The sequence below is a fragment of the Coregonus clupeaformis genome, chromosome 31 (genome assembly GCF_020615455.1).
Source record: "Coregonus clupeaformis isolate EN_2021a chromosome 31, ASM2061545v1, whole genome shotgun sequence".
Classification (NCBI taxonomy): Eukaryota; Metazoa; Chordata; class Actinopteri; order Salmoniformes; family Salmonidae; genus Coregonus; species Coregonus clupeaformis.
In genome coordinates, this window is record NC_059222.1 from 9661177 (window position 1) to 9685012 (window position 23836).

At 43.7% G+C, this 23836-nt stretch overlaps 1 protein-coding gene across 1 annotated transcript; it reads right to left on the minus strand.

Moving 5' to 3' along the window:
* Nucleotides 1–3181: 3181 nt before the first annotated feature.
* Nucleotides 3182–23786, minus strand: LOC121548003 (heparan sulfate glucosamine 3-O-sulfotransferase 6-like). Its single transcript, XM_041859406.2, has 2 exons — nucleotides 22952–23786; nucleotides 3182–4502 (listed from the first exon to the last, which is right to left on the minus strand). The coding sequence occupies exons 1-2, from the start codon at nucleotides 23455–23457 to the stop codon at nucleotides 3884–3886; spliced, it is 1125 nt and encodes a 374-aa protein (XP_041715340.2). The 5' UTR covers nucleotides 23458–23786; the 3' UTR covers nucleotides 3182–3883.
* Between the last annotated feature and the right edge of the window lie 50 nt (nucleotides 23787–23836).

Sequence of the window (23836 nt, forward strand, 5' to 3'; positions counted from 1 at the left end):
GCTACGGTCACAAGACACAGCCATCCTTATTGTCCCTAGAATTTCTAAGCAAACAGCTGGAGGCAGGGCTTTCTCCTATAGAGCTACATTATTATGGAATGGTCTGCCTATCCATGTCAGAGACGCAGACTCGGTCTCGACCTTTTAAATCATTACTGAAGACTCATCTCTTCAGTAGGTCCTATGATTGAGTGTAATCTGGCCCAGGGGTGCGAAGGTGAACGGCAAGGCACTGGAGCGACGAACCGCCCTTGCTGTGTTTGCCTGGCCGGTTCCCTATTACAGGGGCTGAGTAACTGGCTTACTAGTGCTCTTCCATGCCGTCCCTAGGAGGGGTGCGTCACTTGAGTGGGTTGAGTCACAGACGTGATCTTCCTGTCCGGTTTTGTGACCCTCGGGCTCGTGCGGTGGAGGAGATCTTCGTTGGCTATACTCAGCCTTGTCTCAGGGTAGTAAGTTGGTGGTCTGTTGATATCCCTCTAATGGTGTGGGGGCTGTGCTTTAGCAAAGTGGGTGGGGTTATATCCTGCCTGGTTGGCCCTGTCCGGGGGTATCGTCGGACGGGGCCACAGTGTCCCCCGACCCACCCCCGTCTCAGTCTCCAGTATCTATGCTGCAATAGTCTATGTGCCGGGGGGCTAGGGTTAGTCTGTTATATCTGGTGGAATTCTCCTGTCTTATCTGGTGTCCTGTGTGAATTTAAGTATGCTCCCTCTAATTCTCTCTCTCTCCCTCTCTCCCTCCCCTCCCGGAGGACCTGAGCCCTAGGATCATGCCTCTTGACTACCTGGCCTGATGACTCCTGGCTTTCCCCAGTCCACCTGGTTGTGCTGCTACTCCAGTTTCAACTGTTCTGCTTGCGGCTAGAGAACCCTGACCTGTTCACCGGACGTGCTACCTTGTCCCGGACCTGCTGTTTTCGACTCTCTCTCTCTCTCATCTATGAACATTTGAACATCTTGAAGAACAATCTGGCCTTTAATGGCCATGTACTCTTATAATCTCCACCTGGCACAGCCAGAAGAGGACTGGCCACCCCTCAGAGCCTGGTTCCTTTCTGGGTTTCTTCCTAGGTTCCTGTTTTTCCTAGCCACCATGCTTCTACATCTGCATTGCTTGCTGTTTGGGTTTCTGTATAGTACTTTGTGACATCTGCTGATGTAAAAAGGGCTTTATAAATACATTTGATTGATTGGCTACACAGCGGTCAGGCCTTCACAGGGAGCACCAGGGAGATGTATATGGAGAGATGTATGAGGCGAGATCTCAGGACTCTACAGACCTTGTGTTGAGCCTGCCTGGCTGTTTGCATATAAATATGGCGGGCCTCAATGCAATGCATCCAGTCAGCTGGTGAATAGATGGCTATCTGCTTTCAGGGCTCTAGTACTGAAACATAAAAGGAACTTTTAGCTGGGGGAACTCTCAGATACATTCCCCTCCTTCTCTTCTCTCCTCTTTCATGAATGGAACTGACTTTCAACATTCTATACCCAAAGAGCAACAAGCCACCATTGTTGCTGTTTTTTTTGCATTGTTATTATTTTTGACCTTGTTCCCCTCTTCATCCCCCAGTTCTACATTGTTGAATCTTGGCCTGCCCATTCTAATCACCAGGCTCTCTTTTTAGTACAACCAATGATTGAAAATGTGATTATCAAGGCAATTTTATCATGTATCAGATTCCTTAAATCCAGTAAATCCACAGTGTTACGAGATACCTAGATAATAGAAATGGAGGGCCTGATGGCAATGAAATGAAGATGCACAATTCATAACGTAGCTTATAGTGTTATAGTATAGTATGTAGTTTTTAGCTTGGTGTTCATTGTGTACATCTGTGGAGGCTGCTGAGGGGAGGACGGCTCATAATAATGGCTGAAATGGAGTGTAATGGCTGAAATGGAGTGTAATGGCTGAAATGGAGTGTAATGGCTGGAATTTGGTGAATGGATTGTTATCAAACACATGATTCTGGCCATAATTCTGGCCATTATTATGAGCCGTCCTCCCCTCAGCAGCCTCCACCGGTGTACATACTGTATGTGGATTGTGTAAATTCTCTGTCTATATATCTTGTCCGTATATTCAGTTTATTGTCTGTCTGTATATTCAGTTTATTGTCTGTCTGTATATTCAGTTTATTGTCTGTCTGTATATTCAGTTTATTGTCTGTCTGTATATTCAGTTTATTGTGGCAGCACCATTTCACTGAGTCAAATTCCTGTACATGCAAATGTATATGACGAATAAAGGTGATTCTGATTTAAATAACTACTTTAATGTCTACATAAATAAGACACCAAATAAATGAAGTATAAACCACAAACAGGCAGTAAGTATATTAGTATGTAAGCCAGTAAAGGTAAGGCTCCAAATCAAGTGCCAATATGATATCCTCATACATTTCTACTTAGGCCCTGCATCGATTAGATGTGTATGAGCAATAAATCACACGTTAAATAATATTTTACAAATGTGTGATAGCGTCCTGTGTCCGACCCTGGCCTAAATCAATGTGACAAGGGGACATGGTACATATAAGCACATATGCCATAGCCTATAAACTAAATAGGCAGTTATTGATTCAGCTCCCTTCAGCCCGGGTCCCGGAGGTTGAGTTTGCAATATTAATGGATTCTCTAAAATAGGCAGTATATATCTGTGTCCCAAATGGCACCCTATCCCCTATATAGTGCACTACTTTTGGCCAGAGCCCATATAGTGCACTATATTGGGAAGCACCAAGGGAGTGTGGCTGGGCCTGGGCGGCTTCACTGGCCAACGCCGCAGCACTGGAGTGGTCAGCAGTTTATGGCGGCGAGGACTACAGGTCAACGGGGTGTCAGGGGTCAAAGATTGCCAACCCAAAGGTCTCCAATGACCCCGGCCAATTGATTGCTTACACATCAGAACGCTTCCTCTCTGTGTTAACTTCACATTTAGCCCTGGAGGCTATAGGGCCATACGACCCCCACCACAACACACAACCCTATCTGCCTCCCCTCTCTGTGGTCTGGCGTGGCTAAACAGTGTATCATATGGTGTGGATATTTCATAGAAAGGCAGTTCATACTGAAATGTTGACTTATATGATGAAAACAAGACATCCATTTTAGAAGAAAAGCTTTAGTAATATCAGCATTTTCAAATACAAAAGTAGTAGATAAAACATCTCAAACATTGTCATTTTTATAAATTATACTTCCAGAAATGTACAGTCAAGGAGAGGTACAGTTTATGAGTTTGGTATGAAACAAACAAACAATGAAGAAAGATAATAGATATAGCATATATCACAATTCTTAATAGCATAACACTTGCAACATAAATAATAGCAATTTTACAGCACATAGAATAAATCAATAATATATATTTTTTAACAAAATAATAGAACATAGTTCAGCATTCATCCCAGCAATAGTCTTCTGCATTGTTAAAAATAATGTCACCTAAACATCTTTGGGGTTGCATTTTAAAACAGGAGAATGGGATAACAGTAAATAATGTGTAATTACTCAAATTATATTAGAAATGCACTTAGCTTATTGTAGACTAGTTTATTGAAATAGTATTAGCATATTTGGGATGAATTTCTCAGATACAAATATTTGCCAGGCTCAGGGAGCAGTTTGGTCAGAATATTTATTTTTAATTACATTGTAGTGACACAACAATCATACTAGGAAAATCACATCTGTTTAGTCAAGGAGATTTAAACCCTCTCTTTAAAAACCAAAATATACTAGTCTGTCTGTTTCCACCAGTCCCAGCCGAAGTCACGAGGACCTGTCATTTGGGAAAACCTCAGGTTGAGTGGCCATTACAAGGCCTGTAGATCCTCTGGAGACACATGTCTATGCTCTATCCCGTCCCATTTCCCTCAGTCCCAGCCAAAGTCATGGCCTGTCATTTGGTAAAACTTCATATTGAATGGCCTATAGAACTCCCTGAGCCTGAGAAGCACCTCTGGAGAGATCTGTGGATGAGGCCTTCCCTTAGACTTCCCCAGACAGCGCGGCCTGCTGCTCCCCTCAGGCTTCTTCAGGCAGGGGAAACCTTTGGTCTGGTTGAAGTAGAAGTGTTTGTCCGTGACCACCCTTTTCAGCCCCAGGAAGTCCTGCACCCTGCCCATCTCCCCAGCCGGGTCCGTCACCAGCCGCTCCCCGCTGACGAAGAGGAACTTTGAGAGGGGGAAGTAGCGCAGCCAGTTCTCCAGGTGCTTGGCGTAGATCCCGATGCGCACGGCGCTCCAGGAGGTGTCGATGAGGCCCGTGGTGGAGTTCCGGAAGGTCAGGCTCTGGAAGGACGGAAGGCCGGGTTGTTTGGACAGCGTCTGGGTGTAGTCGGACACGGCCCGGGTCACGGGGTCTCGGACCACCACGATCAGCTTGGTATGACGACTCAGGGCGAAGAGGCGCCGAGGAGCCTCCTTGGTGACGAAGTAGCTAGGTGTCTTCTCCATGGTGATCTGGCTTTCCAACGTCCGAGGCATCAGGTTTCTGAGAGGAGAGGAGAGAATAGGAAAGATTTGATTAGTGGTTCCCAAACATTTGGCAAACTGACCCACCAAAAGCTTCTGGGAATTTCTTGTGACCCATGAAGTAAACAAAAATCTTGTTTCTTTGTCCCCAGTCTCAATCCTATCCTCCTTCCTGTGATGCAACACACTTTAAGACCTTTGGAACCTGGTTTGTGTATCATAAACATGACCAGATCTGCTTCCATATGTTTTATATTACAACATTTTATGGAATATTAATATTCCCTGCTTTATTGGAGTGTTCCAACTGTCCCCTTTGATGCTCCCCAGCCTTGAGGGCTTCTGATTTAGCTTTGTAATTAGTTGGTTAGGTCTGTGATTACATCAATATAAACATCTACATTAGACGCTGGTCTCGCTGAAATGCATGTCAGATGGAGAGGAAGTCAATGAGTGGGTGCTTAATGGAAACCACAAAACCATAATAACCAGTGAAAAGTCATTTCCACAGGACTTCCTCCTCCTTCACAAGCCTGTCAGAGCACCTCTGAGGCTGGGCTGAGAGCTGGGATGAGTGGTCTCTCCCCCAGGCTGCCTGGACAAATACAGTGCATTCGGAAAGTATTCAGACCCCTTGACTTTTTCCACCTTTTGTTACGTTACAGCCTTATTCTAAAATGGATTTAAAAAAAAGAATCCCTCATCAATCTACACACAATACCCCATAATGACAAAGCGAAAACAGGTTTTTATATTTTTTGGCAAATGTATTAAAAATAAGAAAAAGGAAATACCTTATTTACGTATGTATTCAGACCCTTTGCTATGAGACTCGAAATTGAGCTCAGGTGCATCCTGTTTCCATTGATCATCCTTGAGATGTGTCTACAACTTGATTGGAGTCCACCTGTGGTAAATTCAATTGATTGGACATGATTTGGAAAGGCACACACCTGTCTATATAAGGTCCCACTGTTAACAATGCATGTCAGAGCAAAAACCAAGCCAGGTTGAAGGAATTGTCCGTAGAGCTCCGAGACAGGATTGTGTTGAGGCACATATCTGGCGAAGGGTACCAAAACATTTCTGCAGCATTGAAGGTCCCAAGAACACAGTGGCCTCCATCATTCTTAAATGGAAGACGTTTGGAACCACCACGATCTAGATCTGTATGGCCACCTGGCCAAACTGAGCAATTGGGGGAGAAGGGCCTTGGTCAAGGAGATTCTCTGGTCTGATGAAACCAAGATTGAACTCTTTGGCATGAATACCAAGCGTCATGTCTGGAGGAAACCTGGCACCATCCCTACGGTGAAGCATGGTGGTGGCAGCATCATGCTGTGGGAATGTTTTTCAGCGGCAGGGACTGGGAGACTAGTCAGGATTGAGGGAAAGATGAACAAAGCAAAGTACAGAGAGATCCTTGATGAAACCTGCTCCAGAGCGCTCAGGACCTCAGACTGGGTTGAAGGTTCACCTTCTAACAGGACAATGATCCTAAGCACACAGCCAAGACAATGCAGGAGTGGCTTCGGGACAAGTCTCTGAATGTCCTTGAGTGGCCCAGCCAGAGCCCGGACTTGAACCCGAACAAACATCTCTGGAGAGACCTGAAAATAGCTGTGCAGCGACGCTCCCCATCCAACCTGACAGAGCTTGAGAGGATCTGCAGAGAAGAATGGGAGAAACTCCCCAAATACAGGTGTGCCAAGCTTGTAGCCTCATACCCAAGAAGACTTGAGGCTGTAATCACTACCAAAGGTGCTTCAACAAAGTACTGAGTGAAGGGTCTGAATACTTACGTAAATGTGATATTCTTTGTATTTTTAATACATTTGCAAAAATGTCTAAAAACCTGTTTTTGCTTTGTCATTATGGGGTATTGTGTTTAGATTGATGAGGGGGGAAAAAACAATTTAATCAATTTTAGAATAAGGCTGTAATGTAACAAAATGTGGAAAAAGTCAAGGGTCTGAATACTTTCCGAATGCACTGTATACTACGCCATGTGCTGTGTACTATATGCCACTGACGCTGCAAGAAACTCCCCAACAGACCAACACCAGTCTGATTCTACTTTAGCCAACAAAGGAGAAATAGACTGGCACCCAGGTTAGCAGTAAAGGATCTGATGATAAGATGATGAGATAAAGAGATGAAGGACAGCTAATAGTCTCCAAAAATATGTCCTTTGACAGCTGGAACCATATGTTGGAATCCCAGAAGTTCCATTTTAGAATCCTAAGGACACAAAACAGGAATCCTTCCAACTCTCCTCAAAAAAGGAGCACCTTCATTTAATTTAAAATGAGGGGATTCAAATCTCATGGCGGGTTTATGTTTAAAAAATCCAAGCATGAAGGAACGTTCCAACTCCTCCGAAAATACCTCATTTAATTTCCACGGATGGTTTCCCCCATAGCATAGCCATGTGGTAGAGACTGAGAATGGGTCTCAAATGGCACCCTATTCCCTATAATACGGTGCACTAGGGCTCTGGACAAAAGTAGTGCACTCTATAGGGAATATGGTGCCATTCGAGACGCATTCCAAAAGCTGTCGTCGACGTGGTTGGTCTCTGGTCTCTAAATGCAGGGCTCTTGCCTGAGCTGTGTGGGGAACATACTCCTCTCTGATCCAAATCTGACGTCCCCACCACGAATGTGCCATGATGATAATACTGAAAACATGGCTTATGTTTTTATAACAGACCACCTCTTTTTTTTTTACTACAGCCTGGGTATGAGTGGATATGAGGATCAGGCATATAGACAATACTCATACTACAGATATAGACCACGCAAAAATAAGATGATGGAATCTGTTAGGTTTTAGGTCTCCTTGTTCAATAAAGGTTAAGTAAAATAAAAATAACAATAATGTAGATAACGTTTCATTGGCTCACCCCATCTAGGCCTATAGCATGTTGATATTAATATTTCAACATAAGAGGTCAAAGAGTAACACAGAAAACCTCCTTTCAAGAGCAACAACTCCACTGGGATCCAGCTTTAGAGAGACATATCTCTACAAATTCTCTCCTGTCTTCCTCTGTTCTGAACGACTCCCACAGTGGCCGATCAGTTACATAGGACAGCATTGTGCTATATTTCTATCTGTTCATTTCAAGATATAAAGGTGACCATTTTCTTTACAACTACTACTACAACCCATTACAACTAAAGTATTATACTTATTTAATTTTATACTTCTTTTGCTCTTCCTTTTTAAAAATATGTTTTACAATAATTATTTTGGCCTGCCATACAGAGGTGCCGGTCTGTTTGTGTAGTGTGTACTCAGCAGTAAGTGGATGTTTAATTCTGGTCAATCAGGCTAATGGGATCCATGCTGGACCCGTCCTGTCTTCCATTGACATCATGTTTACGTTCTGGAACACTGTCCTGTAATCACGGAACTCTGTGGAACTCTCTGGCTACAACACAAACCCAAGCAGGAGGGAGGGAGGGAGAGAGGGAGAGAGAGACCCACATTAACCTGGTCAGCCTTATCTCACAACATTCAAGCGAGACCATATACTAGAGTGTATACCTATTCAACTGTTGTGTTTGTTCTTTATCAGATGCCGTTGCTCTCTGTATGGTTTCCAAGGGCAGCCAGGTTAGCAGAGGCTAGCTAAGCGACCTGCTGTTTGTTTTGATCACACCTTAACCTAGCGGTATCACTGTTAGCATCTGGAGCAGGAATGCAGGTCAGAGGGTCCACAGATGTGTGTTTATCTCCATAGACCTGCTGTACTCACCGTCTGGGTGGCCCTCAGCTCTATTTGGACCTGTTGTAAAATACCTCAGGTTAATAGGCTACTGTTTACGATCGTATTGTAGTGACTGAACTAAGTACACCAAACTGAGTGTTTGTCAATGTCATCTCAAAAACAAGGGGAAAAACGGGCAACACACTAATTGTGGAAACTTTAATGTTGACAAATATTTACTTTATCGTTTTTGTACTAAGTAGGTGAGCTCACTCGTAAAACGCAACGTCTGGGCATTAGAGTGCGTGTGTGTAGGGGCGTCATGCATCCCCAACATCTGAGGGAGCACAAAGTACGTGAGGATGGCTGGGGGGTGGAAGTTGGATAATTTAGCATTTTCAAACACCTGAAACAGATTGAAAGGAGTGTGTCTTATTCAGTGCATTTAGTAATAGCTTGCTTTCTAAAGTCTACCAACCTTACCAGCAGGCATGCACACACTCTCTCTGTCACATATACACACACACACACACACACACACACACACACACACACACACACACACACACACACACACATACACCGAGTTCTCCAACCTGGGCTTTTAACTCTTATTTGTCTTCCCAGCGTTAGCTCTCCTCTCCCCTGTGTGTCATACAGTAAGAACCCATGTGTGTAAACATAGGACAGGAGCTTTGATTTAAAAGGTGGCCACACTCTCAGAAGTACACACCCAGACACACCCACCCAACACACACACACTCACACACAAACACAAACATATGCGCATGCACGCACACACACCTTCACGCCCTGACGCAGGAGCAGCTAACACTTTGCACTGCTACCAGCGGGACAGGATATAATAATAATAATAATATGCCATTTAGCAGACGCTTTTATCCAAAGCGACTTACAGTCATGCGTGCATACATTTTTGTGTATGGGTGGTCCCGGGGATCGAACCCACTACCTTGGCGTTACAAGCGCCGTGCTCTACCAGCTGAGCTACAGAGGACCACACTCCCACATCTGGTAGCAATGAGGTTCTCTCTGTGTGTATGTCTGTCTCTGTGTCTGTGTGTGTGTGTGTCTGTGTGAATGCGCGTGCATGCAAATGTTTATACCAGTGTGAGCGCGTGTGTGAGATGCAGTAGAGGATATAGAGATGTGTTGCTGGGTAGGAAGTGTTTTCCCTACTGGTCCCAGGGCTCAGACCCTGTATGCTGTGATCTATGTTGACTCTGTGTAACTTTACTCTGTGACCCCCGTCAGACCTTTCCGCCCTGAAGGTCAGAGGCAGACACTTATGATTCAGTGGGTGAGACCACCGGGGCCACGGGGGATGCTTGTAATGCAAGATGTCTTAAGCTCAGCATCTCTCTCTCTCCTTATTTTCTCATGGATACTTCCATAGGAGATTATAAGTTACAGTACGAGTACACACAGTGTGCAGGAATGTTGAGAGGATATTCTGTACCCAATTCTCATCACCGGGGGACTGCATTTCTGTCACTACAAGTTCAGTGTCATCTGGAGGCTTAAACACAGGGCATGTTGCCTCAGAGCTGTGACATGCCTTTGACCCTCTGTCCCCTGCTTTAGACTCAGTACTCTGCTACTTTGCAGAGGGAGAGGTTTGTCATTACTGGGAGAAGAAAATGGAGGCTTCAGGAGTTAGTGAAGAGTAATTAGAAGTCAAAGTCAGCAGGAAACAACAAAGAGCCCAATAAAACTAGTGTGTGTGTGTGTATGTGTGTGTGTGTGTGTGTGTGTGTGTGTGTGTGTGTGTGTGTGTGTGTGTGTGTGTGTGTGTGCACGCGCGCGCAGTACAGTTGCATAGCATAGTAGAGCCTAATGTTGTAACGTACACACCAAGGCTGTTGGACTACACACCAACGCTGGTTTAATACAGCAGCCAGAGAGTGGTGAGGGTTCTATTTGTTGAGGAGGTTTAGGCCTACATCAGTGAGGTAGGTCGGTAAGAAAGACCTAAAGAATGTGTCTACGAGGGGGAAAAGTGAACATGACAGTTAATACAGCGATTACTACAGCAGGCAACCTTGAGAAGAGTCAGTGGGAAGCGGTCTCACAGTTTCCTCGGGAGAGATAATGACAGTGTAGAGAGAGACAGAGAGAGAGCGCGAGAAAGGGGGAGAACAGCTCAAGCCTCCAGACTGTCTACTGCAGGATAAAGCCTGACATTCCAACTCCAGAATTAAAATGAGAGAGAGAGAGAGAGAGAGAGAGAGAGAGAGAGAGAGAGAGAGAGAGAGAGAGAGAGACAGTTAGAGAGATAATAGTGTGAGAGAGAAAGAGACGGGAGAGTATGTGAGAGAGAGAAAGACAGAGAAAAGTGTGTGTTCCTTGCTGTAATTGCCCCCCTCTGCCTTATCGAATGGGAAAATCAGCCTGTGTTCCTCTGTGTTCCTGCCTGGCCCACAGTGGGTTAGCTGTTAGCTGTGTGGCTTTATCAGTGGGTGACCATGGGCCGGGGGCCCACACCCTGAGATGAACAGATGAACAGACAAGAGGAGGAGGAAGAGAGAGATGGACAGATTACTGGAGGGTCTCCTTCCTCCCTCAGCCTGACCCCAGTGATGTCATCGCTCACCTAATTGTGTAGTTACTGTAATAATTAGATTGGTTAAATTACTTAGAGGGTTTCAGTGTGAAAGCATGCACTGCACTGTAGTCATTCTTTACAAAGAACTACAGAAACCCAGTTTTTAAGAGAACCTCCACCTTTAAAACAGTACTGTACTTCTTGTCCTCGATTAATATTTCACAAGGGCTTCTAATGATTCTCTGAGTCAGGTTGAGGTGTGTTTTTCTGTGCACTTCATAAAATCAACTCCATCTCTTTTGAACCAAAGTTAAACATTGTCATCTTATACTATACATCACAGTAGGTTGGTGGCACCTTAATTGGGGAGGACGGGCTCGTGGTAATGGCTGGAGCGGAATGGGTGGAATGGTATCAAATACATCAAACACATGGTTTCCATGGTTTCCAGGTGTTTGATGCCATTCCATTTATCCGTTCCAGGCATTATTATGAGCCGTCCTCCCTTCAACAGCCTCCACTGCTATACATCATGCTGCAGTATTCTTTCCCCAGGGTCTGCTACCGTTGGTGAGGGAAAAATAAAACGCCCACATTTTTCCATGAATTACCTAGCTTTTCCAGATGAATTGAAATTACAAGTACAACTCAGAACTCTGTAATGGACTCCAACCATTGGCCATCTGGCGTCTACCCAACTCTAGACCAATGAGAAGACTCAATACTGGACTGCAGTGAATACCACTTCCTAAATTGTTAAATGTCCCACTCCTTGTGGTTGTTGCCCATCCTTGACTTGTTTTAACTGAGGAATGGGGATTACTGTTGGCAGAACACAGGGACTGCAGCTGCTGGGAAAGATAGTGTTTGTCATTAAGGGGCCGATCCACACCCAGTAGGGTGTGTGTGTGTGTGTGTGTGTGTGTGTGTGTGTGTGTGTGTGTGTGTGTGTGTGTGTGTGTGTGTGTGTGTGTGTGTGTGCGTGTGTGCGTGTGTGCGTGTGTAAGTGTGTGTGCGTGCGTGCGTGCGTAAGCGAGAGTCTCTAAAATACACAGCACAACAGAGAGACAGAGCGATGTCGGCATGTGAGAGAGCAGGTATTTCATTTTCAGATTTCTCTTTGTGAACTTCCTAGATAATGTTCACATTTCGTACAGAAAAAGTATTCCAGAGTGCTCCTTCAGACAGAGTTCTCCTTTTAATCAATCACATTTCCTCACAATTAAACATAACCATTGTCCAGGTAATCAATTCGTGTTACGTGATTAAAGACAACCCATACAATTTTTCCTTAACTGCTTTTCATAACAAAGAACGGTGTGTTCCTATGATTCCTATAGTGAGTCTACGTTTTCACGCTCTCTCCACCTCACCCTCAGCCTTCCGCCCTCCTTACCCTCTCTCACCCACCCACCCAGCCTGTCGGTCAGTCAGTCAGTCACATTAAAACAGAGATGGTCAGGCAGGGCAGGAGGGAGAGGCCACGGCTGAGACAACAATACACACTGAGCTGTCAATGATTCACCAGCCTCTCCAGACAGGCTAAGACAGAAGATGGTAGGCTGGGTGATGTGGGTAGAGGGTCAACCTAAAGGGTCCTGGGTAAACTGATGCGCCAGACAGCTCCTGGCTGAATTATAATCCAATAACTGCCCTTGTTGAGGGACTAGGGCAAATAGGCAATCTCTGATTGGGACTGGGCCCTGGTTAAGATAAGGTTAGACAGTTTGAAGTGTAGGGAGGGATTCATCACTTGTGTAACTAAACAGAGCAACTCTGGTTTTGGTGCAAAAACAAAGCTGTCCATTTCGACTGTCACACTTGTATCACTATCCTACAGTCGCTACAATGACTAGGCCTACTACAATCTCTGATAACTAGAATTTCATTAGTCCACAATTCGATAATCATAGCTTTACAGGAAACAGAAGACATTTCCCTCTGGTTATCAGCGCTGACTGGGTGTGTATTATGATTCCAAAGAGGTGTAGTGCTATGTGAGGTTGTTATAGCTGTGCCATCCATCTTGCTGTGACAGGGACATGGGAGGAGGAGGTCGGGAGGGACGGAGTGGGGGATCATTTTTTCCACTCCCCTAAACATGAACCCTGATCAATCACTGTATCCTGGGAGTCATGTTAGAGACCTGCAGGCTGACAGGAATCCAGCCTACTGGATCAGTACTGTCACAGCTCTGTTGCTCTATCTGTTTAAAATGTATTAGTTTATAATGAGGTGGGAGGAGGTAGAAAAGGGTTGGTAATGTGGCAGTGAAAAAATCTCTGGATTAGTCTTACATTATTATAGTAAAAGAGCATCCAAGTAGCCTACATCTGCTAGTTAAAAAATAAACATCATACCTTTTTGTCACACTGAGCTTAGAAATTCCACAATAATATGAATATATAGTATGTGCGAATGCAGCACTACTTATTGGTAAACAGTATAGGGAACCCAGTTTTAACTAAGTACTTTGAACAAATAAATTGCCATGTAGTTCTATTCACTGAGCAAATTATCAGTCACAGTGAGGGAAAAAAGTATTTGATCCCCTGCTGATTTTGTACGTTTGCCCACTGACAAAGAAATGATCAGTCTATAATTTTAATGGTAGGTTTATTTGAACAGTGAGAGACAGAATAACAAAAAAAAAATCCAGAAAAACGCATGTCAAAAATGTTATAAATTGATTTGCACTTTAATGAGGGAAATAAGTATTTGACCCCCTCTCAATCAGAAAGATTTCTGGCTCCCAGGTGTCTTTTATACAGGTAATGAGCTGAGATTAGGAGCACACTCTTAAAGGGAGTGCTCCTAATCTCAGTTTGTTACCTGTATAAAAGACACCTGTCCACAGAAGCAATCAATCAATCAGATTCCAAACTTTCCACCATGGCCAAGACCAAAGAGCTCTCCAAGGATGTCAGGGACAAGATTGTAGACCTACACAAGGCTGGAATGGGCTACAAGACCATCGCCAAGCAGCTTGGTGAGAAGGTGACAACAGTTGGTGCGATCATTCGCAAATGGAAGAAACACAAAATAACTGTCAATCTCCCTCGGCCTGGGGCTCCATGCAAGATCTCACCTCGTGGAGTTGCAATGATCATGAGAACGGTGAGGAATCAGCCCAGAACTACACGGGAGGATCTTGTCAATGATCTCAAGGCAGCTGGGACCATAGTCACCAAGAAAACAATTGGTAACACACTACGCCGTGAAGGACTGAAATCCTGCAGCGCCCACAAGGTCCCCCTGCTCAAGAAAGCACATATACAGGCCCGTCTGAAGTTTGCCAATGAACATCTGAATGAGGAGAACTGGGTGAAAGTGTTGTGGTCAGATTAGACCAAAATGGAGCCCTTTGGCATCAACTCAACTCGCCGTGTTTGGAGGAGGAGGAATGCTGCCTATGACCCCAAGAACACCATCCCCACCGTCAAACATGGAGGTGGAAATGCTTTGGGGGTGTTTTTCTGCTAAGGGGACAGGACAACTTCACCGCATCAAAGGGACGATGGACGGGGCCATGTACCGTCAAATCTTGGGTGAGAACCTCCTTCCCTCAGCCAGGGCATTGAAAATGGGTCGTGGATGGGTATTCCAGCATGACAATGACCCAAAACAAACGTCCAAGGCAACAAAGGAGTGGCTCAAGAAGAAGCACATTAAGGTCCTGGAGTGGCCTAGCCAGTCTCCAGACCTTAATCCCATAGAAAATCTGTGGAGGGAGCTGAAGGTTCGAGTTGCCAAACGTCAGCCTCAAAACCTTAATGACTTGGAGAAGATCTGCAAAGAGGAGTGGGACAAAATCCCTCCTGAGATGTGTGCAAACTTGGTGGCCAACTACAAGAAACGTCTGACCTCTGTGATTGCCAACAAGGGTTTTGCCACCAAGTACTAAGTCATGTTTTGCAGAGGGGTCAAATACTTATTTCCCTCATTAAAATGCAAATCAATTTATAACATTTTTTACATGCATTTTTCTGGATTTTTTTGTTGTTATTCTGTCTCTCACTGTTCAAATAAACCTACCATTAAAATTATAGACTGATCATGTCTTTGTCAGTGGGAAAAAGTACAAAATCAGCAGGGGATCAAATACTTTTTTCCCTCACTGTAGCTAAGCATGTATACAGTGGGGGAAAAAAGTGTTTAGTCAGCCACCAATTGTGCAAGTTCTCCCACTTAAAAAGATGAGAGAGGCCTGTAATTTTCATCATAGGTACACGTCAACTATGACAGACAAAATGAGAAAAAAAAATCCAGAAAATCACATTGTAGGATTTTTTATGAATTTATTTGCTAATTATAGTGGAAAATAAGTATTTGGTTAATAACAAAAGTTTCTCAATACTTTGTTATATACCCTTTGTTGGCAATGACACAGGTCAAACGTTTTCTGTAAGTCTTCACAAGGTTTTCACACACTGTTGCTGGTATTTTGGCCCATTCCTCCATGCAGATCTCCTCTAGAGCAGTGATGTTTTGGGGCTGTCGCTGGGCAACACGGACTTTCAACTCCCTCCAAAGATTTTCTATGGGGTTGAGATCTGGAGACTGGCTAGGCCACTCCAGGACCTTGAAATGCTTCTTACGAAGCCACTCCTTCGTTGCCCGGGCTGTGTGTTTGGGATCATTGTCATGCTGAAAGACCAAGCCACGTTTCATCTTCAATGCCCTTACTGATGGAAGGAGGTTTTCACTCAAAATCTCACGATACATGGCCCCATTCATTCTTTCCTTTACACGGATCAGTCGTCCTGGTCCCTTTGCAGAAAAACAGCCCCAAAGCATGATGTTTCCACCCCCATGCTTCACAGTAGGTATGGTGTTCTTTGGATGCAACTCAGCATTCTTTGTCCTCCAAACAAGACGAGTTGAGTTTTTACCCAAAAGTTCTATTTGGTTTCATCTGACCATATGACATTCTCCCAATCCTCTTCTGGATCATCCAAATGCACTCTAGCAAACTTCAGACGGGCCTGGACATGTACTGGCTTAAGCAGGGGGACACGTCTGGCACTGCAGGATTTGAGTCCCTGGCGGCATAGTGTGTTACTGATGGTAGGCTTTGTTACTTTGGTCCCAGCTCTCTGCAGGTCATTCACTAGGTCCCCCGTGTGGTTCTGGGATTTTTGCTCACCGTTCTTGTGATCATTTTGACCCCACGGGGTGAGATCTTGCGTGGAGCCCCAGATCGAGGGAGATTATCAGTGGTCTTGTATGTCTTCCATTTCCTAATAATTGCTCCCACAGTTGATTTCTTCAAACCAAGCTGCTTACCTATTGCAGATTCAGTCTTCCCAGCCTGGTGCAGGTCTACAATTTTGTTTCTGGTGTCCTTTGACAGCTCTTTGGTCTTGGCCATAGTGGAGTTTGGAGTGTGACTGTTTGAGGTTGTGGACAGGTGTCTTTTATACTGTTAACAAGTTCAAACAGGTGCCATTAATACAGGTAACGAGTGGAGGACAGAGGAGCCTCTTAAAGAAGAAGTTACAGGTCTGTGAGAGCCAGAAATCTTGCTTGTTTGTAGGTGACCAAATACTTATTTTCCACCATAATTTGCAAATAAATTCATTAAAAATCCTACAATGTGATTTTCTGGATTTTTTTTTCTCAATTTGTCTGTCATAGTTGACGTGTACCTATGATGAAAATTACAGGCCTCTCTCATCTTTTTAAGTGGGAGAACTTGCACAATTGGTGGCTGACTAAATACTTTTTTTCCCCACTGTATAGACCTAATTAGGTTAGGCATCTGGCTATTGAGGACATTGATTTGTAATAGTCAGTCCCTTGTTCTATCACACTAATAGTGTTGGAAAGGATGTCCAATGGGACTTTTCCATTTGTCCAATACTAAATACTCATATTGTTATCATTTTCACATCTCCTATACATGTCCCTTTATTTTGTTAACTATCATCTGATTGGATAGGGCATACCATACTGAAGGTGAAAGGTCGTCCAATGACGAGCTGTCAAAATATTGATGGCTGAGTTGGGCAATGAGGTTTTTCTCCAGATTGAAAATCCATACCCATCCCAAACCAATTTATCAAATCATGTTTGACTATTCAGTTATATTTTCCCCATTTCATTTTGCATATTGATATCAATCTTGAAGAAATTCCTTTGGTTTCTTGAAAGCATGCCATGCATGTATTGTACATTTATCTTTGATCGTACACCGCCATAGCCTGAGAAAAATGTTATTTTTGAAAAGTTAGGAGGCAGCATTTATGATTGTCAATGGGCACAGCAGAGAATTTTTCTCATTACTCTCATTCTGCACAATGACACAGACTAGCCGACCAGTGGACCTGGTCACTGAAACAAAGTCTCCCTTGTTCAGTCCAATTCTATACATTTGATTTATTTCAGAGACAATCATTTCCATGCTTCCTACTTTGACCATGAAAGGCCCTCCCAAAACCTTTTTGTTGGGCCAAATAACTCTCTCTCTGTCTCTAACACTCTATTTCAAAACCTTAAAAATATGCCTCGGAATTCAGCAGTGGAAGAATCCCTTGTGATTGATTTTAAAAAGGCAGTCGGGAAATAAGAGCTGGACATTCCTGTCTGAATACTGTGACCAATGCTACACCGAATTATGCAAGAAAATATACTTCTGAAGAACCCTGTCCCCCCAATCCCCACACATTTCACAGACTTAACTCAAATCTCACTGCAGTATAACTCAATTTTAGGGAGTATGTGTAGGGTATAAATGTTGGTGGTTGAAGGGCCAATGACACCTTGTCAACACGACTGAATATTCAGCAGTTAATTAACCTCCCCTGCAGTGCCCTGGTAAAGGTACCAACAGCTGAATCAATAGGAAACCCTATTTTAACATAAATTACATCTACAGCATATCTATTGGATATTTATGGTGTCATGAAAAGGTTTGGTTTATGGTGGATCGCAGAGTAGAATGGGGAGAGGGAGATTAGACACTTGACTGGGTTGGATCTCAAAAGCTTAGGTTACTTGCACACATGCAATGGAAACACACACACACAGAAAGAGTAGAAAGAGCTAAACCCTTTAAACATGTTCTCTCCCACAAAGCCACATAACCATTTCCAAATGCATCGAGAAGCCAAGTTTTTTCCACATATAAGCATTTCTTCTAAAATAATTTGCCAAATGCTTCCTTTTAACATGGCCATGTGTTTTATTTGGTTACTAACTGAAGACAGAGGACAGTGTTCATTTTCAAACTCAAAGCAGTGTAATAATACACTTTGAAATTAAGAGCTCTGTAAAGTACAAAATGTTTAAGTGATACTTTCCAGTCCAGTCTAAATGCTTTATGCTGCTGTCTTAAATGGTGCCTGGAGTGATTCCAGTCCAGATATGAATGGATATCCAATGGGTTTTACTTAATTCTATGTCAATGTGAATAGCAACACTTTATAAAGTTGCCCTCATGCCACAGAGTTACTCTATAACTGCTTTGGTAACCAGAATGTTATTGCTCAGCTGCACACATAAAACAATGATTGAATTGCCTTGAAAGGACATTCTGTTTCATATCAGTTACTAGTATAGTTACTGTGTAGTTACACAAGTAATTACACAAGACATCATAATCCCCGGTGTAATACCCTGGTTAAAATCAAAGACCCCATCAATAGATGATAGAATGCCTTTCACACAGAGGAGAGATCGGAGGGAGCAGATAATGATAAGGGATTAGACTGACTGATTTGGGTGCTTTGACACTATTCTCATTACTCCAACACAGCACTACACACTTCTTCTTAGATAAGAACCAATAAACCATCATACCCTTAGACACAGATCTAGGATCATCTTTCCCTCTCCAAATCCTTCCCTTTACCATTAGGGGAAAATACCTAACACTGACTTTAGATCAGAGCCTTGGCTTTGGGCAACTTCACCCTACACTGACTAGCTGGTACTCCATAACGTGACATACTCTCCATGTCCCTGAGTTGTCCGAGCTAATGCCTGACCTGTCATTACAGCAGGCCAATCCACACAGTGCTGACAATACCTGTCATCAGATTAGGAAAGACTAAAACCACACTTATGAGACAGAAGAGAGACTAGAGAGCTGCTGTGCAGCTGCAACAAAGCACTACATGGACTGTGACAGTGTTAAAAGATGTGTTAGAAGGTCACTGGTCTCCCAACACCATCAAAGGCTGTAGCCGGTAACTGTTGCAGTGTCACAACGTAGGCTACTACCCAATCATCTGCCTGGCCTCACAAACTACACTGAACAAAAATATAAACACAACATGCAACAATTTCAAAGATTTTACTGAGTTACAGTTCATATAAGGAAATCAGTCAATTGAAATAAATTAATTAAGCCCTAATCTATGGACTTTACATGACTGGGAAAACAGATATGCATCTGTTGGTCACAGATACCTTTAAAAAAAGGTAGGGGTGTGGATCAGAAAACCATGCATTGCGACACATCTCCTTCGCATAGAGTTGATCAGGCTGTTGATTGTGGCCTGTGGAATGTTGTCCCACTCCTCTTCAAAGGCTGTGCGAAGTTGCTGGATATTGGCGGGAACTAGAACACGCTGTAGTACACTTCGATCTAGAGCATCCCAAACATGCTCAATGGGTGACATGTCTGGTGAGTATGCAGGCCATGGAAGAACTGGGCCATTTTCAGCTTCCAGGAATTGTATACAGATCCTTGCGACATGGGGCTGTGTATTATCGTGCTGAAACATGAGGTGATGGCGGCAGATGAATGGCACAACAATAGGCCTCAGGATCTCATCACGGTATCTCTGTGCATTCAAATTGCCATCGATAAAAAGCAATTGTGTTCGTTGTCCGTAGCTTATGCCTGCCATAACCCCACCGCCACCATGGGGCACTCTGTTCACAACGTTGACATTAGCAAACCGCTCGCCCACACAACGCCATCTCCCCAGTACAGTTGAAACCGGGATTCATCCGTGAAGAGCACATTTCTCCAGTGTGCCAGTGGCCATCGAAGGGGAGCATTTGCCCACTGAAGTTGGTTACGACGCCGAATTGCAGTCAGGTCAAGACCCAGGTGAGGACGACGAGCACGCAGATGAGCGTCCCTGAGACGGTTTCTGACAGTTTATACAGAAACTCTTTGGTTGTGCAAACCCACAGTTTCATCAGCTGTCTGGGTGGCTGGTCTCAGACTATTCCGCAGGTGAAGAAGCCGGATGTGAACGTCCTGGGCTGGCGTGGTTGCACGTGGTCTGCCGTTGTGAGGTACTGCCAAATTCTCTAAAACAATGTTGGAGGCGGCTTATGGCAGAGAAATGAACATTCAATTCTCTGGCAACAGCTCTGGTGGACATTCCAATTGCATACTCAAAACTTGAGACATCTGTGGCATTGTGTTGTGTGACAGAACTGCACATTTTATAGTGGCCTTTTATTGTCCCCAGCACAAGGTGCACCTGTGTAATGATCATGCTGTTTAATCAGCTTCTTGATATGCCACACCTGTCAGGTGGATGGATTATCTTGGTAAAGGAGAAATGCTCACTAACAGGGATGTAAACAAAGTTGTGCACAAAATTGAAGAGAAAGAAGCTTTTTGTCCGTATGGAACATTTCTGGGATCTTTTATTTCAGCTCATGAAACATGGGACCAACTCTTTACATGTTGTGCTTATATTTTTGTTCAGTATAAATTATAGTGCAGTGAAAGAAAGTACAGTCAGGTAACTTGCTGAAGACGAAGGTTACACTGTCAATGCTTAGAAAGAGTACATCATTATAGGCCTTTTTCTGTGTAATCCTGACTTCTTTAGTAAAACATTTTACAGTGCCTTGCAAAAGTATTCACCCCTCTTGGCGTTTTTCCTATTTTGTTGCATTACAACCTGTAATTTAAATAGATTTTTATTTTGATTTCATGTAATGGACATACACAAAATAGTCCAAATTGGTGAAGTGAAATGAAAAAAATAACTTGTTTCAAAAAATTCAAAAAATTAATAACGGAAAAGTGGTGCATGCATATGTATTCACCCCCTTTGCTATGAAGCCCCTAAATAAGATCTGGTGCAACCAATTACCTTCAGAAGTCACATAATTAGTTAAATAAAGTCCACCTGTGTGCAATCGAAGTGTCACATGATCTGTCACATGATCTAAGTATATATACACCTGTTCTGAAAGGCCCCAGAGTCTGCAACACCACTAAGCAAGGGGCACCACCAAGCAAGCGGCACCATGAAGACCAAGGAGCTCTCCAAACAGGTGAGGGACAAAGTTGTGGAAAGTACAGATCAGGGTTGTGTTATAAAAAAATATCAGAAACTTTGAACATCCCATGGAGCTGCATTAAATCCATTATTAAAAAATTGAAAGAATATGGCACCACAACAAACCTGCCAAGAGAGGGCCGCCCACCAAAACTCACGGACCAGGCAACGAGGGCATTAATCAGAGAGGCAACAAAGAGAACAAAGATAACGCTGAAGGAGCTGCAAAGCTCCACAGTGGAGATTGGATTGTCTGTCCGTAGGACCACTTTAAGCCGTACACTCCACAGAGCTGGGCTTTATGGAAGAGTGGCCAGAAAAAAGCCATTGCTTAAAGAAAAAAATAAGCAAACACATTTGGTGTTTGCCAAAAGGCATGTTGGAGACTCCCCAAACATATGGAAGAAGGTACTCTGGTCAGATGAGACTAAAATGTAGCTTTTTGGCCATCAAGGAAAACGCTATGTCTGGCGCAAACCCAACACCTCTCATCACCCCGAGATGTTTTTCATCGGCAGGGACTGGGAAACTGGTCAGAAATGAAGGAATGATGGATGGCGCTAAATACAGGGAAATTCTTGAGGGAAACCTGTTTCAGTCTTCCAGAGATTTGAGACTGGGACGGAGGTTAACCTTCCAGCAGGACAATGACCCTAAGCATACTGCTAAAGCAACACTTGAGTTGTTTAGGAGGAAACATTTAAATGTCTTGGAATGGCCTAGTCAAAGCCCAGACCTCAATCCAATTGAGAATCTGTGGTATGACTTAAAGATTGCTGTACACCAGCGGAACCCATCCAACTTGAAGGAGCTGGAGCAGTTTTGCCTTGAAGAATGGGCAAAAATCCCAGTGGCTAGATGTGCCAAGCTTATAGAGACATACCCCAAGAGACTTGCAGCTGTAATTGCTGCAAAAGGTGGCTCTACAAAGTATTGACTTTGGGGGGGTGAATAGTTATGCACGCTCAAGTTTTCTGTTTTTTTGTCTTATTTCTTGTTTGTTTCACCCCCAAAAATATTTTGCATCTTCAAAGTGGTAGGCATGTTGTGTAAATCAAATGATACAAACCCCCCCCCCACCCCCCCCCCCCCACCCCCCCCAAAAAAAATCAATTTTAATTCCAGGTTGTAAGGCAACAAAATAGGAAAAATGCCAAGGGGGGTGAATACTTTCGCAAGCACACTGTAGGTGTATGCTTGGATACTTTCATCCCTCCATTGCTGCTATTTAGGTTTGTACCCAACATTTGCAATCTTCATTAACAGATTGTATTGATTTCTCCCTCTTCTTGGCTCTGTGTCACATCCTTATGTGCTCCCCTGCCTTCTGCCTAACCAGTTGATATGGGTGACAGTGAGGGGTCCCCGGGGACACACACAGGGACAGACTCTTAGAAACGCAGCACTTCACGTCAATAAACAGCATTTTATTGGCAGGGGACTGAATACCCTGTCGAACCAAGGGGCTCTCAGAGAGGATCCTTATTGGCATTGGGGGATATTAATGAAGTGACACTAAAGTAAGGAGAGGAAGATAGGAGCCTGCTCAGGAGAGGTGATCAATGGCAAACACAAGGCACCAAAATATACACCTGATATACAATAAATCCACAGACATTGTTCTCTTTTGGTGGCTGTGATGACATGCAGTTTCACACAATATTTGATACTTTGTCATAGTGGGATGAATTATGACTAAATTATGACTTGTGATTTACCAATCACCTATGTCACAGTGCAATACCATGATTTTACCTGGGTATCAGGTCATCTGCATTGACTGATTCAAGTGAAACATTAGGCTATTTATGATAGTAAATCATATCTCTTTCCATCTTTTGGCCATGTTCACTTTGTTTTCACTGCTCCTGTAAATTAAAGCAAACAAGAAGAAAAAGATTTCAGTGAAATTCAAAACAGCCCTTACTCACCTGTACCATTCCAGTCCGTTATCATAGAACCTGTCGAAGAAGTGGGGTTCGGTGCCCACCGCTCTGACATCCGGGTGAATGCGCAGAAACTCCAGCAGCGCGCGCGTGCCTCCTTTCTTTACTCCGATGATGATTGCCTGAGGAAAAGTTTTACTACCTAAGTTATTGGCTATAGAGATGTTGTTATCCGGTCGCAGTTCGTTATCATTGCCCTGCAAGAGAGAGTCAACACTGTCAAAGCCGGGGAGCTCGCGAACAACCGAGCCGGGAGAACTGTTCTTGTGCGCGTCGATCTTTTTCTGCTCCAGTCCATCATTTAGGCCTAAGATTTTGTTGATAAAAGTTGTCTGTTGGTCGTATACAGGTCTAGGTAAGGAGTCGCAGTACCCAGAGAGACAGTAAAATAAGTAAGTGAAAATGATGATCATGGTAAGGAAGACGGAAAGTTTGGACTGCGCCTTCAGGTGTCCAAAGTTGAACCCAGCTCTCCATTTGCTACATCCCATGAGTCGCTATACTGAGCTGGAGGGTAACACGCAGAAAACATGCCTTTTTAAATTAGATCAGTTCAATGCGTTTTAAAATCAAGATTAGGCCTAGTCTTTCTTTATATAGTTACCCATAAAAACATCATTCTTGATGAAGTGCCATTACGCACTTAAAAAAAGCCATTAATATTTCAAAAAAATTAAAATGTCAGTCCTTTTTGTTTGATCATCCACTTCATAACACATAACTCTAGTCTAAAGAAAATATTTGTAGGCCTAACTGTGTCAATGTCAACTTGTCCAAAGTGCACAGTGCCCAGAGAAACGGAGTTTATGTCCCCTCTTGCTCCCTGCTCCTCTCCCTTGGCAACGGAGCGCTTGCGCGAAGCCCTCTGGC